The sequence below is a fragment of the Polypterus senegalus genome, chromosome 1, assembly GCF_016835505.1.
Source record: "Polypterus senegalus isolate Bchr_013 chromosome 1, ASM1683550v1, whole genome shotgun sequence".
In the NCBI taxonomy this organism is placed as follows: Eukaryota; Metazoa; Chordata; class Cladistia; order Polypteriformes; family Polypteridae; genus Polypterus; species Polypterus senegalus.
Window position 1 is genome coordinate 120980055 of NC_053154.1, and position 13989 is coordinate 120994043.

Here is a 13989-nt window from a genome sequence, read left to right on the forward strand (position 1 = left end):
GGGTGCCGCCAGGGGATGCTGCAGGAACTGTTGATCCCTGTTTGGCAGCACTTCTGCCACTCCTGGAAGTGTTGCTGGAAGAAGGTCATTGGACACCTGGAGCGCTTCCAGGTGTCCTATAAAAGGAGCCAGCCGCCATTACTTCAAGAGCCAGAGTCGGGTGGAAGAGGACGAAGCTTGGCAAAAGGAGTGGAGGCAGACAGAGAAAGAAAGAAGAAGAAAATGGTGAGCTGGACTGTGTTTGGTGTGCTGTAAACTGTGCTGTACAGGTGGGAAAAAGGGAAAGGTGTGTGCACTTGTGTACAAAATATTCACCTTTCTGTTTTTGAGCCATTCCAGTGTCGCATTGGCCTTATGCTTACGGTCATTGTTATGTTGAAAGATGAATCTGCTAGCTTACTGGTGCAAGTTCTTCTGTAATATTGTGCAGTATTTGTGTCAATTCATTGTCTCTTCAACTCTTATAAGGATTCCCAGTCAAAGCACAAGAAAAGAATGTGCATATCATGATGCTTCTTCATATCATGATGCTTCCATGATGCTACCACAGCTATGCTGATGACACACAGCTGTACTTATCAATAGTACCTGATAACACCGACTTTCTCAATTTACTAACTCAATGTCTTACTGGTATTTCTGAATGGATGAATAGTAATTTTCTTAAACTAAATAAAGAGAAAACTGAAATTTTAGTAATTGGCAATAATGGATTCAATGAGGTTATCAGAAATAAACTTGATGCATTAGGATTAAAAGTTAAGACGGAAGTAAAAAACTTAGGGGTAATTGTTGACTGTAATCTGAATTTTAAATCGCATATTCATCAGACCACTAGGACAGCATTTTTTAACTTAAACATAGCAAAAGTTAGACCTCTTATATCATTGAAAGATGCTGAGAAATTAATTCATGCTTTTGTTTTCAGTCGAGTAGATTACTGTAACGCACTCCTCTCAGGACTACTCAAAAAAGACATAAATCACTTGCAACGAGTGCAGAATGCAGCTGCTAGAATCCTAACTAGGAAAAGAAAATCTGAACACATTACTCCAGTTTTGATGTCACTACACTGGTTGCCTGTATCATTCAGAATTGACTTTAAAATACTGCTTATGGTTTATAAAGCCTTAAATAATCTCGCTTTATCTTATATATCAGAATGCCTGACACATTATATTCCAAATCGTAACCTTAGATCTTCAAATGAGTGTCTCCTTATAATTCCAAAAGCTAAACTTAAAAAGAAGTGGTGAGGCGGCCTTCTGCCTTTATGCACCTAAAATCTGGAATAGCCTGCCAATAGGAATTCGCCAGGCAAATACAGTGGAGCACTTTAAAACACTGCTGAAAACACATTACTTTAACATGGCCTTTTTATAACTTCACTTTAACTTAATACTGATACTCTGTATGTTCAATTCATCATAATAACTATTCATAGTGGCTCTAAAATCCATACTGACCCCTACTCTCTCTTCTGTTTCTTTTTCCGGTTTCTTTGTGGTGGCGGCCTGCACCACCACCTACTCAAAGCATCATGATGCACCAACATTGATGGACTGAAAGCCAGAAGTCTATGTGACCATCATCATCAAGTCCTTCCATGAAAACCCTAAATCCAAAGAGGACTTTTTGATTTATGTTAGGCAGATTGCCCAGAGGGGACTGGGCGGTCTCTTGGTCTGGAATCCGTACAGATTTTATTTTTTTCTCCAGCCTCTGGAGTTTTTTTTGTTTTTTCTGTCCACCCTGGCCATCGGACCTTACTTTTTCTATGTTGATTTATGTTGATTTATGTTTATTTTTTATTGTGTCTTCTATTTTTCTATTCTTCATTTTGTAAAGCACTTTGAGCTACATTTTTTTTGTATGAAAATGTGCTATATAAATAAATGTTGTTGTTGTTGTTGTTGTTCCACCACCATATTTCACTCCAGTTTCAGCCAAAGAGCACTGCAGACTTCTAAGAGTGACAGCTATATTTTTAGCAGCCTCTCTCACCAGTCAACATCTTTCTCTGATGTTAAGTTTTGAGAGATGGCCTGTTCTAGTAAGAGTCTGGGTGCTGTGATTACTTTCTTATGATGTACCAACAGTGCTTAACGGGACATTCAAACTCTTTAATATTTTTGTCACCATTTCCTGTCTACTGTATTTCAATGACTTTGTTTCTCACTTCAGCAGAATGCTCCTTTGCTTTCGTTTTTGCAGTGACTGTCCAACAATGACTATGGCTCTTACAAAGGGTGCGTTTTATGTCCAGAAACACACAATGGACTCACAAGTAGTACCTAAATATGTTTAATAATGGTCAAAAGACTGTCACCTTCTTGTCGTTTGTGATTAATTTGTCATTTGTGTGTTTAAATACTTAAGCATACACTAACTTTTGAGTTTTTCTTCTTCCTTTTGTCATGAAGAAAATTATAATGACTTTAAATGGGAATAAATACTTTTGCACGACACAGAATGTGTGTATATATATATGTATATTATATACACAGCATGCATATTGTACAGTGCAATAAGTTGTTTTATATATATATATATATTTATACTATATAAATTTATATGTATATAAATATATATATATATAAATTTATATAATATTGTAGATTTTTCAAGCCATATAGAGTTATACAATGAACAGTCTCTTCAAATTACTGCTCACTAATTAAATGAATACATGAAACCTAGTTGCCAATTGTCCATGAAAAAATGCTAGGAATGATATAATTGTGCTTCATGTGGAAGATAGTGTTAAGAGTTATTTATCTTGTCATAAGTACAGCGCAGACTGGCAGCTCAAAGTAGGACTTTAGAACCATTCAAAAAAGGGAATTCTTAAATGTGAGGTTTCACTAAGTAAAGAAAAACTGTTTATAGCTTCTAAGAAAAGCACTTGAAAAAGACCCAATGTCACTGCTCTGATAAATACTAGAAAGGCTTTAAATCATTATCAGCCTACAAAGGCAATCATGGTATGGGAAAGAGAAGAGTAAGTCCATCTTATAACTGCAGTACCACATCACTGAAAGAGCTCAAAAATCAGTGGTGAAATAACGTAATAAAAGGTATCAAATAACACCCTTTCCATGTAATGTTAGATTGTGTATGTGAAGTGTAATCACCAGGTGCCTCGTGTAGACAAAATGTGGAAAATCCACATGAACTGACATGAACACAGACACTTAGTTACAAGGTACCGTTTTATCATGATTGGGTTACAGAAGATAGTTTTTACACTAATGTCGCCAGCTTGAAAAAGAACCCTCTGCCACATAGTATCTAAAAAATGAAAAAAATAATGAAAAAGTAAACATGGAGGACAATATTGTTCCAGCTATACACACTTAAGAAAATTAGGAAATGTAAAATGAATTAAGGAAAAAAAAAATCAATGTGAACAGGTTAATGTGGACAGGAAGTCTTCCATTTTAAAATAAAAAAAAATGAACAGGCTGATTTTAAACAAGGCAAAGGTAAATTTCTTTACCTTTACAAACAAGCAAATGAGATCTTTTAGAACACATCTACAAAGAAACTATTAAAGAAGACAAGTTAATTGTCAATTTTCTTCACACTCACAAAGTTAAATAATGTGTCATTAGGCTATGCAAGTGTTTCTCACTTGATTTAATTTCACATTTTACATGAAACTGTAGAACAAAAACTGTGCAATACAAGTGATTTTAATATATATTATACTTCAACTTTTTGATCCATTTTTGCAGTAGGTGCAAGATAGGATCCAAACGTAGATGAAAAGCTATGCTCCACGCACACAGCAGTCAGTGTAATGAAGTCAATTAATTAGCTTCTCTATATCCGTGTGAGGAAACAACAATCCTAAGATATGACCATAGGAACTTACATACTCTATACTACAGGTGTCGAACTCCAGACCTGGAGGGCCGCAGCAGCTACAGGTTTTCATTCTAACCCTTTTCCTAATCAATGACCTGTTTTCACTGCTAATTTACATTTTAATAGCCCTGTTAGAAGGATTCAGTCCTCTGAATTGATTTGTTTCCTCATTAAAATGCAGCCAAACAGAAATGAGACGTGAAAGGAGCCAACAGATGACCAGCTAAACTGGGGCTTCAAACTCCAACCAGTTTCTTAATGAGAAGCCAATTCTTGCTGTTAATTAGACTAGTTATTTAATTCCATGGCTTGCTGTTGCTCTCGTTCTGCCACAGCAGACATTTCCAAAACTGTTGATTTTCTGTTTTTCATAAGAACATCGTCAAAAGTGTTTTGGTGAGTTGAGAGATCAACCTTACTGAGACCTTCACCTTTCTTTATTTTCAGATATTGTGTGATGTGCAGTTTGTTTTGGACCTCATTATTGTTTGGCTGCTAATTAAGAAAAATAAACAACTAAAGGGCCTGAGTCATGTTAATTAAAAGAAGCAATTAGCAGCAAAAACTGCTCACTAATTAAGAAGATGGTTAGAATGAAAACCTGCAGCCACTGCGGCCCTCCAGGATAGGAGTTTGCCACCCCTGCACTATGGAATTAAACTGCTGGCAAAGCACTGTAAGGTGTCATGGTTATCCTGAAATTTTCAACAGACTTTCCTCTGTTTTGTCCTAATCACTTTGCCCTAATTTGTCCAAATCATTTTGTACAATAATCTTCAGACATGTTTTAGCCTTGTCTGTTTTTTGCAGAATATATTCATTTGTCTTGTGACCCAAAAATGGATTCCCTCCACCTAAATTTTATAAATGCTTCTAAGCTGCCATTTTCTATTCCCTCCTAATTTATTTTTATGTTTCTAACTGTTTATTGCCTCAGTTAACAACTCTTTTGTCCTATTGACAAAAAATGTTGGCCACTGTAACACTATGCTGTTATTCTTTGTACCTAAGCAAATCTATAGCCTAATTAAAAAGTTAGCCATTTAACTTGCTCTTTGTTTTTTGAAAAGTTTACCTAACTTCATTTTCTCTTTATTCCACCATCCTAATCTTTGTATCGTAGTCTTTTCCTGCAGTATTTCTTCACTTGTTGTAATCCTGCCTCAGCGTTTACATCCATGATATGCTTAATCTTAATTTGCATGCTGCTCTCTGGATCCCCTACTTCCTCAGACATGTCATTACTGAGAGCATCTGACTTACTTAGGTTCCACTACTCAGTCTTATGTTGGTATATGAAACCCTACTCTACATATTTGAACCTTATCACATTAAATCTCAGTGCAGCTATTGCTTAATATCATTACACAACATTCCCTAAATTAATATTGTAATTTACTGCTGAATTAACAATTGCTCCATCCAAAAGTGTGGCATTAACACTATTATTAATTCTGATGCAGTGTAAAACCAACCTGCATATTCAGTTATTGATGATAAATAGAAAGGTGAAGAAAAGAAAACCCATACAAATAATGAACATAGCTGCTATAAATATACAGTTGGTAGCAACACTACTCAAATCTAATTATTATTTAGATTAAAACATGGCTGACTGTAAAAGAACCTGTAAGAGCAAATTATTCACCCACTATGAACTTTACTCATACAAGTCAAGAAATAGTCCTGAACGAGGGAATACTCCATCAAAGCAATAAAATAACATTAAATAAAAAATCATGAAACACTTATTGGACATAAGGAAAAAAAGAAAGAAAATATTTTTCAAGAAGTTTGAAAGTTACTTATGCCACACTCCTGCTGTGTGACTGAGCTGTTGAAAAGTCAGTGAATTACAGTTCATTTCTAGGCTGAAAATATTCTCACCACAGGACTAGCTACAGGGGGGAATATTGACTCATTAAATTAAATGTACAACAGATTGTGAAAATTTCTTGATACGAAAAAGGAAATTGTTGTATAAATAAATAATTTCATTCTATATATAAACATAACTCTCAACTGTCCTGCAAATTTATTGCATGCAAAATGCAGCCTTACGCTGACTGAATTTAAATACTTCTGATGCACATTGTTTTATGTTCTGTACCAGGGGTGCTCGTGTTCAGTCCTAGAAGGCAGCAGTGGCTACAAGTTTTTGTTTCAAAAATATATTAAAAAATGTAAATATATATATATAAATATATCATATATTGCCACTCAAACCAATTATTGCACAAGTAATATTTTGGAGCTTCACTTTAGTAAACCTGCTTATTAAGATTTCTAACCCTTAATTGCTTCTTTCAGCATAGAATAGCTGCATTCACCAAGGTAATTACTTCTTGTTTTTTTAATCAGCTAGAAACCATCATTTCACCCTCTCATAACTTATTCCCATTGACATCTGAATGTGCTCATAATGAAGCATCAGTAATAATAAAATATTTATAAAGTAGTGGAAGAGAAAAACATGAAGGGCCGAGAAGTATTAATCACTTTCAGGCCACACATCATTTGTATGATATCCTTGGAAAGGGAAAATCTGTAATACAAGACTCATCTAGCGTGGTAGAATGAGAACACTAACGAGCCATACAGTTAAATAAGTTCTATTACAAACAAGGATTGGCTTCCTAATTAAGCAACTGGGTTAGAACAAAACCTGCAGTCCACTGCAGCTCCCCAGGGCTGACCTAAATATTGCTTTTGCAAAACTTCAAACACTGACATTAAATACAAATCACAAAATAACAAGAGAATAAAAATTATAAGAGAAAAAAAAAGTTCTTACAACTGTACCCTCCATGTATATGATTTACACCAGGGGTGTCCAAATACAAATCTGGAGGGCCACAGTGGCTGCTGGTTTTCCTTCCTGTCACTTTCTTCATCACTTCTATCCCTCTTGTTTTAATTGCCGAGTGTTTAAAGACTCTGTCCTCTGAACTGATTTTTTTCCTTAAATGGCAGCAAAACAAAAATGAGATGTGATGTGAGCCAACAGATGACCAGCTAACTCCAGCCTATTTCTCTACAACCAGTTACTAAATAAGAAGACAATTCTTGTTATTAATTAAACCCATTATTTTCCTCCCTGGCTTGCTGGTGCTCTCATTGTGCCACAGTAGACATTTCCAAAATAGATGATTTTCTTCCTTCAAAGAGAACCATCAAAACGTTTTATGGACCTGAGCAGATCAACATTACTAAGACCTTCATCTGTCCTTATTTTCGGTTATTGTATGAGGAACACAGGTCATGTATTGGCTCACATTATGTCTCATTGTTGTTTGACTGCTAATTAAGGAAAAAAGAAACAATTAAAGGGGTCTGCATCTTAAATAGTAAGTCAATCACAAATAAGGCAAAAGAAGTTAATTAGCAGCAGAAACTGGTCACTAATGAAAAAAATGGTTAGAAGGAAAGCCTGCATCCACTAAGACCCTCCAGGATCGGAGTTGGATATCCCTGATTTACAACATATATACTAAATGACCAAAAATGTATGGATGGCCTGATGTCAAGATGGGCAGAAAAGAAACCACTTCTTTCAGAGAAAAATGTCATGGACAGATTGATATTCTGCGAAAGGTACAGGAATTGGAGTGCTGAGGGCTGTTTTAAAGTAATTTTCTCTGATGAATCTCCTTTCCTATTGTTTGGGGCATCCGGAAAAAAGATTGTCCAGAGAAGAAAAGGTGAGCGCTAGTATCAGTCCTGTTTCATGCCTACAGTAAAGCATCCCGAGAGCATTCATGGGTAGGGTTGTTTCTCAGTCAAGGGAGTAGACTCACCCACAGTTTTGCCTAAAAACACAGCCATGAATAAAGAGTGGCACCAAAAAATCCTCCACGAGAGCAACTTCTCTCAACCACCAAAGAACAGTTTGGTGACGAACAATGCCTTTTCCTTTTCCAGCATGATGGAGCACCGTGCCATAAGGCAAAAGTGATAACTAAGTGGCTCGGAAACAAAACATTGAAATTTTGGGTCCATGACCATGAAACTCCCCAGACATTAATCCCATTGAGAACTTGTGGTCAATCCTCAAGAGGCGGGTGGACAAATAAAAACCTACAAATTCTAACAAACTCCAAGCATTGATTATGTAAGAATGGGCTGCCATCAATCAGAATTTGGCCCAGAAGTTGATTGACAGCATTGCCAGGGCGAATTGCAGAGGTCTTGAAAAAGAAGGGCCAACATTGCAAATATTGAGTCTTTGCATAAACGTAATGTAATTGTCAATAAAAGCCTTTGAAACTTATGAAATGCTTGTAATTATACTTCAGTATACCATAGAAACATCTGACAATAAGATCTAAAAAAACTGAAGCAGCAAACTTTGTGAAAACCAATACTTATGTCATTCTCAAAACTTTTGACCACGACTATATTATGTAGCCAATGTCAACTATATAGGGTGGTCCAGATCTAATTATGCAGATCCAGATTGTCTGGATGACTTTGATTTATGTGGGGACGATTCCAGTTCGGAGCAAAGATGATTCTTCATGTCGTCAGTTTGCATACTTCTCAATTGTCTGGGATTTTTTAGGATGAGTTTCTATGTAATAAACTTAATAAGTTATAGCGTAATGAAAATTGCATAATTAGATCTGGACCATCCTATACAATATAGGCAAACTAGCCAGTTGCCAAGGGCAAGGAATTTTCTGGAGGGTGGCATTCATTACTGTAACCAGCAGTAGATCTACCATTAGAAAGTTCTGTGAGTGCGCAGAGGTGCCAGTGATGTCAAGGGGCCTTTAAACAATCACCCCCATTCCCTACTCAAGGAAACGACTGAGTGTCTGCATGTCAAACTCATTAAGGGGCATCCCCTCCAGTCACGATCTTTGAAATGTCATTCATGTATGACCAACACAAAACTTTAAAGTGGTGTGGCAAACGGCTGGGGTGGTACCCAGCCAGGACACCCAGAAGGACCGAAGGAGGGATTATGCCTCCTCCGGACAACGAGGGGGCGACCACCCTGGTGGCTATGGGAACCACGGAAAAGGAGCATGGAAGCTCAACCCTATAGAGGCCCCCAGATGCCTGGAGAGCCCAGGTCTTCAGCACTTCCACCACACCCGGAGGTGCTGGAGTGCCGGCAAAAGTTCATTGGGATGCAACTGGAGCACGTCCGGGTGAAGGTAAAAGGGGCCGCCTCCCTCCACTTGATAGCTGGAGCCAGGTGGAAGAGGACAAAGCCTGGAGGAGAGGAGTGGAGGCGGTCAAGAAGAGTGAAAGGCATTAGACTTGAAGGGTGATTGGTACGGGAGTACTGGGTTGTGTGCTGTTGGACATTGTAAATATTACATATGTATAATAAACGTGTGTTTGGGTGCAAACCAGCGGTGTTCGCCTGTCTGTGTCCGGGCCAGCTTCCACAGTGGATTATCACACCCCACTGCTCTACAATCTGTAATTATGTGTAGAGTAATTGCCTTCAAGATCCTGTATGTAGGTGCAACATTTTCCCTTTTGCCTAGGCCAGCAAAAAAGTTAGAGCATAGGTAATACCTTTCACATGAACCAAAAACTTCCCCAGAAAATTATCCCCTGTCCACGAAACTTTATAGTAGGTACTGTGCAATCGAGAAGGCAGCATTGTTCTGGCGTCTACCAAACCCAGATTCATTCATCAGACTGCAAGATAGTGAAGCTTGATTCATCATGCTAGAGTACACATTTGCAATGGTAAAAACTCCGATGGCGGCATGTTTTAATCCACTCCAGTCAACGCTCTGTATTGTGCATAGATTTTAGCCTTGTGTTCAGCTACTCTGCCACAGAAACCCATTTCATAAAGCTCTTAATGCTTAGTTTTTGTGCTGCTGTTGCTTCCAGTGGCATTTTGGAACTTTGTTGTAAGAAATTTCACATACTGACTTGGATCAAATGTGGCATCCTATGACAGTGCCGCATTTAAAGTCACTGAGCTCTACAGTGTGACCCATTCTACTGCCAATGTTTGTCAATGGATATTGTCTAGGTATGTTCTTGATTTTATGCACCTGTAAACAATGAAACATCTCAGTGATTTGGAGAGGTGTCCAGATACTTTTGGCCATGTAGCGTAATTCTGTCCTGTTATTGGCGCATTTCAGAATGCTCTATCCAACCTTTTTTAAATGTTGTGCATTAACCTTTCTCCAAATTATGAAACTAGTCATAAAAAATGCAATTAGACACACAACATTTTTGCTTGATCTGTAATCCCAACAACATGATGAAACACTGAAAACCTGTGCATTTAGTCTGAAACAGAATAAAGATATTGAACACAATTTTCCCTATGTTGTTGGTGCAGGTAATAAAGTAGCATGTACAGATCTGCCTGAATTAATTTAAATAAGAATTATTTTAAACAAAGCTAGAGCTTTCATTATGTAATGAATATCTATATACATTATAAGAGTATATATATATATATATATATATATATATATATATATATATATATATATATATATATATATATATATATATACCTGTGTTTCCTGGGCTGACTGTGGTCTTAACATCCCTACTTGGTATGAGATTTGACTTAGATGTGGGATCACAACTACTGGTTTGCTGATTAGGGCTTCAGATATGAAAGAAAAAAGAAGTGCTGGGCTCAGTTGTGATGGTGGTGTAATGGTGAGAAGTAAAACTGTTTTCTTCTACTTGCAAAAACAATTTTGTCCCATCTGAGTGTGTGATTAATGAAAAAAATAAAGTAATAGGAAGGAATTGAACTCAGACTCTCTGTTTAAAATGCAGGATTGCTAATGATTACATTCTCATCGCATCCTGCCTGGTGTTGTTTCTCTGTTGAAACATCATACTGTAGTATTTCATGACATTCATTCCAACCCTAAAGGGATACAAATCCAAAATTATGTGTCAAAAACCTGGCCTATCATGACAAGTACCTATATACCAAATCTTAGGTGACTCCTAAAACAAAAGCTGTGATTTTATTTACTTTATTTTTACTGCTCATTAAATCATGATGATTTTTATTAATAACTCACAGTGATGAGGTTGGAATACTGAAAGGATGTTAAACATGACTTAATACCATTTAAAATAATAATTTATTATAAAAGGAATTTAGCAGCGGCTTAGAAGCATTTCTATAGAATCGGGTTCAAGAAAATCCAAAAGCATCCCACTGAAGAGGTACTTTTAGATTTCCATACATTGTCACCCTATCTCAGAAAATTAACTCTTTCTGTCAGATGAACTCCTATGTAAAGGCGTGCATCCAACGTAAAGATAGCTGGATGGCAGGCAGAATCCATATATCTGAGAGCTTTCAAAGCACTTAGCAGTTAAGTATGCATTTGTACTGCAGTCCAGTGATGGTGACCAGTGAATCCCAGGAGAGAGTTAAAAGTACTTTAGCTAAACAGAAAGCAATGCCCCACCTTATCATAAGGCTGCAAACACAGCAGTTGTCCAGGGTTGGAAAAATTTGTTTGCCTTCCATTTTGTCTGCCAATAGTTAGTCCATCAATTTGTACATGACGTAAATAAGTGACTCTTCACTTTGTAGTTGTTTCACTTTTCAAAGTTGCACTTGGATTAACTGAGCAGTGAAATCATTTATGCAAAAGTATCTTCTGACTAAGGTTTAGTTCATAATAGCAAAGATAAATCTGAAAATGCTGTTTTCATTTTAAAAGCTGCCCATCCACACTAGGGTTTTCAGTGTGTTTCCTAAATGTTGGTTGTCCATGCTGAAAGGCTGAAACTGCTTAAGTCTTTCCCACTGGGTATGTGCAGTTTGTCAGCCAAGAGTGATACTTGCTTACAAAACAAACCAAAAATGCTGAAAGAATGAGGAAAAAAAAAAAACAATTTGGACTTCTCTGTCTTGAAAAATGAACAAGTATATGTTTTTAAAAGTTGACAAAAGAAAAAGATTGCCAAAGCCTTGAAATTATATACTCGTAGTTCTGCCAAAATAAATACAGTTAAATATTTTGAGTATTAAAGGCTGATGCGGAGAAGTCAGAAAGGACTAGTCACACAGTAAATATAAGGTCACAAAGGAGATTATTACGACAAAACTCAGCAAAAGTCAGCAATCAATCACATGACAATAATAAATAGTATTTTCTAAAAGTTCTGTTTTCTATATCCACACTGCTATGTGAGGCCCAATGCTTTCAAATTTATACATTTTGGAGGGGATTTTCAAAAAGAATAATTTTTAGTTTTCAAAAATGCCATTTTAGGGTGAATGGAAGGTCAAATCAAATAAAAAAAAAGATGTTTTAAAATGTGTCAGTGTGGACTAAGCCTTAAAGGAGGACTGCAAAATGCCTGTGATCGAATAACATAGGTACAACAAAAGGCAAAAGGAATAAAAAAAATAAAAGAGGCATTATTAGAGTCTACCACTAACTAAAAATTATAGTAGGCTTATTTTAAAGACAGCAAAAGAACAAGGAATTAAAAAAAAACAGATCAAGAGTGGGAATTGTACAAATTTATTTGTACAAAACAAGAAAAAAATGTTTTAATATTTTTTCCATAAACTATTAACATTAAAACTCATTTAAAAAATATTCAAGCCACTTCTTTGAAACTACATAGAAATATGAAATAATCATTTATATAAAAATGCCCCAATACAGTTTTTAAGTTTCAAAACCTAATTTTCAAAGAAAATTTAAGCAAGGTAACAACACTGGATAACGATAGTTTCTTTTGCTGTTTAATGCTGTTACCATGTTCTTGCAAGTTATTCTTCTGTTCATTATTTATACAACAACATTCTTATGATTCTAGAAAATTCTGTAACATTATCATGCTTCTCTTTACTCAACAGCCCAGATATGCTGCGTTTTATCTGAAATATTTAAATGTTAAGCACACTAAACCTCCAGCCATAGGTTTCACTGTGACATTTCACAGCATCATTGTTCTGTCTCAGGATAGGTACATACCTGAATTGGAATCATTCTATGGAGTTTCATTGCCCCCTTCTGGTGAAACTTGGCAAAGCAGCTGACACAATAGTCTTCTCCACATTCCATGCACCTCTAAAACAGAGGAATACTATAAAGTGTGATACAGAAACTAAAAGTTCAAAAACATCCTTACTGTTTACTAATTTTTAATATTTAGGTTTAATAATATGTTTTATAATGTTATCACAAATTATTGCATCTTAAAATCAGCTGTTTTGCAGGAAATACCACATTATTCAATACTCATTTATAATGACATTCATAGCTTTCATTACATTAAAATGGATAAAAACGTAACCATAATTGCATGGTTTAAATATGAAATCCCTCATAGTATTCTCTCAGTGACCATAAAAGGCATATAATGAAGCACAAAAGTGTACTGCATGAAAATGAAGAACTAAATGAGGATTTATCTCTAAGATGTTGCAATGGTTAATAATGCAGTATGATAACAAATTAGCCATAAATAGGACCTAAACGGGTAAAAGATATTTTGTTTTGTATTAGCTGCTACAAAATTAATCTTGGGTGGCAAGGTCATATGGTAGTTTGTAGCTTGGTCTCAAGGCTCCAGCAGACTCAAGTTTGCATTCCAGCCCAAAGTGAAGTTCAGATGTTCATCAAGGTTCTTTGATTTTTTTTTTCCCATTCCAAAAGTGTATTTCTTAGGTTAATTGGTGACTATAAACTGGCCAGTAAGAATGAATGTGGGTTTGTGCCTTAGTGTGGTTAGCAATGAGCGGAAGTGTTGTCTTGCTTAATCCCCAACTTGTGCCCAATGCTGCTAAGAAAAGCTTCATCATCCTGCAACCTTAATTAATGGATTAGACGGTTTTGAACATGGATGGAGTAATGGCTATAGTAGGTTTTAGGCATAGGGAAGCTAACAAAATATTAATTGATGGATTTCAGAAAACAATGTTTAAATATTAAAAAAGTAAAAAAAAATAAAAAAATATATAGTATTTTTTATCTCTCCACTGTCTCTCTCTCACTTTGATCATTTTATAAAAACGGAAATGTTATGAATGAAAATCCAGATATGAAAGCCAGCTGTTTTTCATTTCTTCTATAAAAAAATATGTTTCCATGCATTTGTTTTATGGCAGAATGATGACACAGGTTTGATATAGCTTTA

General features: G+C 36.0%; 1 protein-coding gene across 5 annotated transcripts in view; it reads right to left on the bottom strand.

The window, feature by feature from the left end:
* zbbx (zinc finger, B-box domain containing) overlaps positions 1 to 13989 on the bottom strand; it is a 148974-nt gene that overhangs the window by 119260 nt on the left and 15725 nt on the right. For all 5 annotated transcript variants that reach the window (XR_005634112.1, XR_005634113.1, XM_039756909.1 and 2 more), the window contains exon 7: positions 12825 to 12920. Coding sequence is in view for 3 of the 5 variants with exons in the window: in XM_039756909.1 (XP_039612843.1) it covers positions 12825 to 12920 (96 nt within the window). In the remaining 2 variants the exon portion in view is untranslated. The remainder of the gene's footprint in view (positions 1 to 12824; positions 12921 to 13989) is intronic.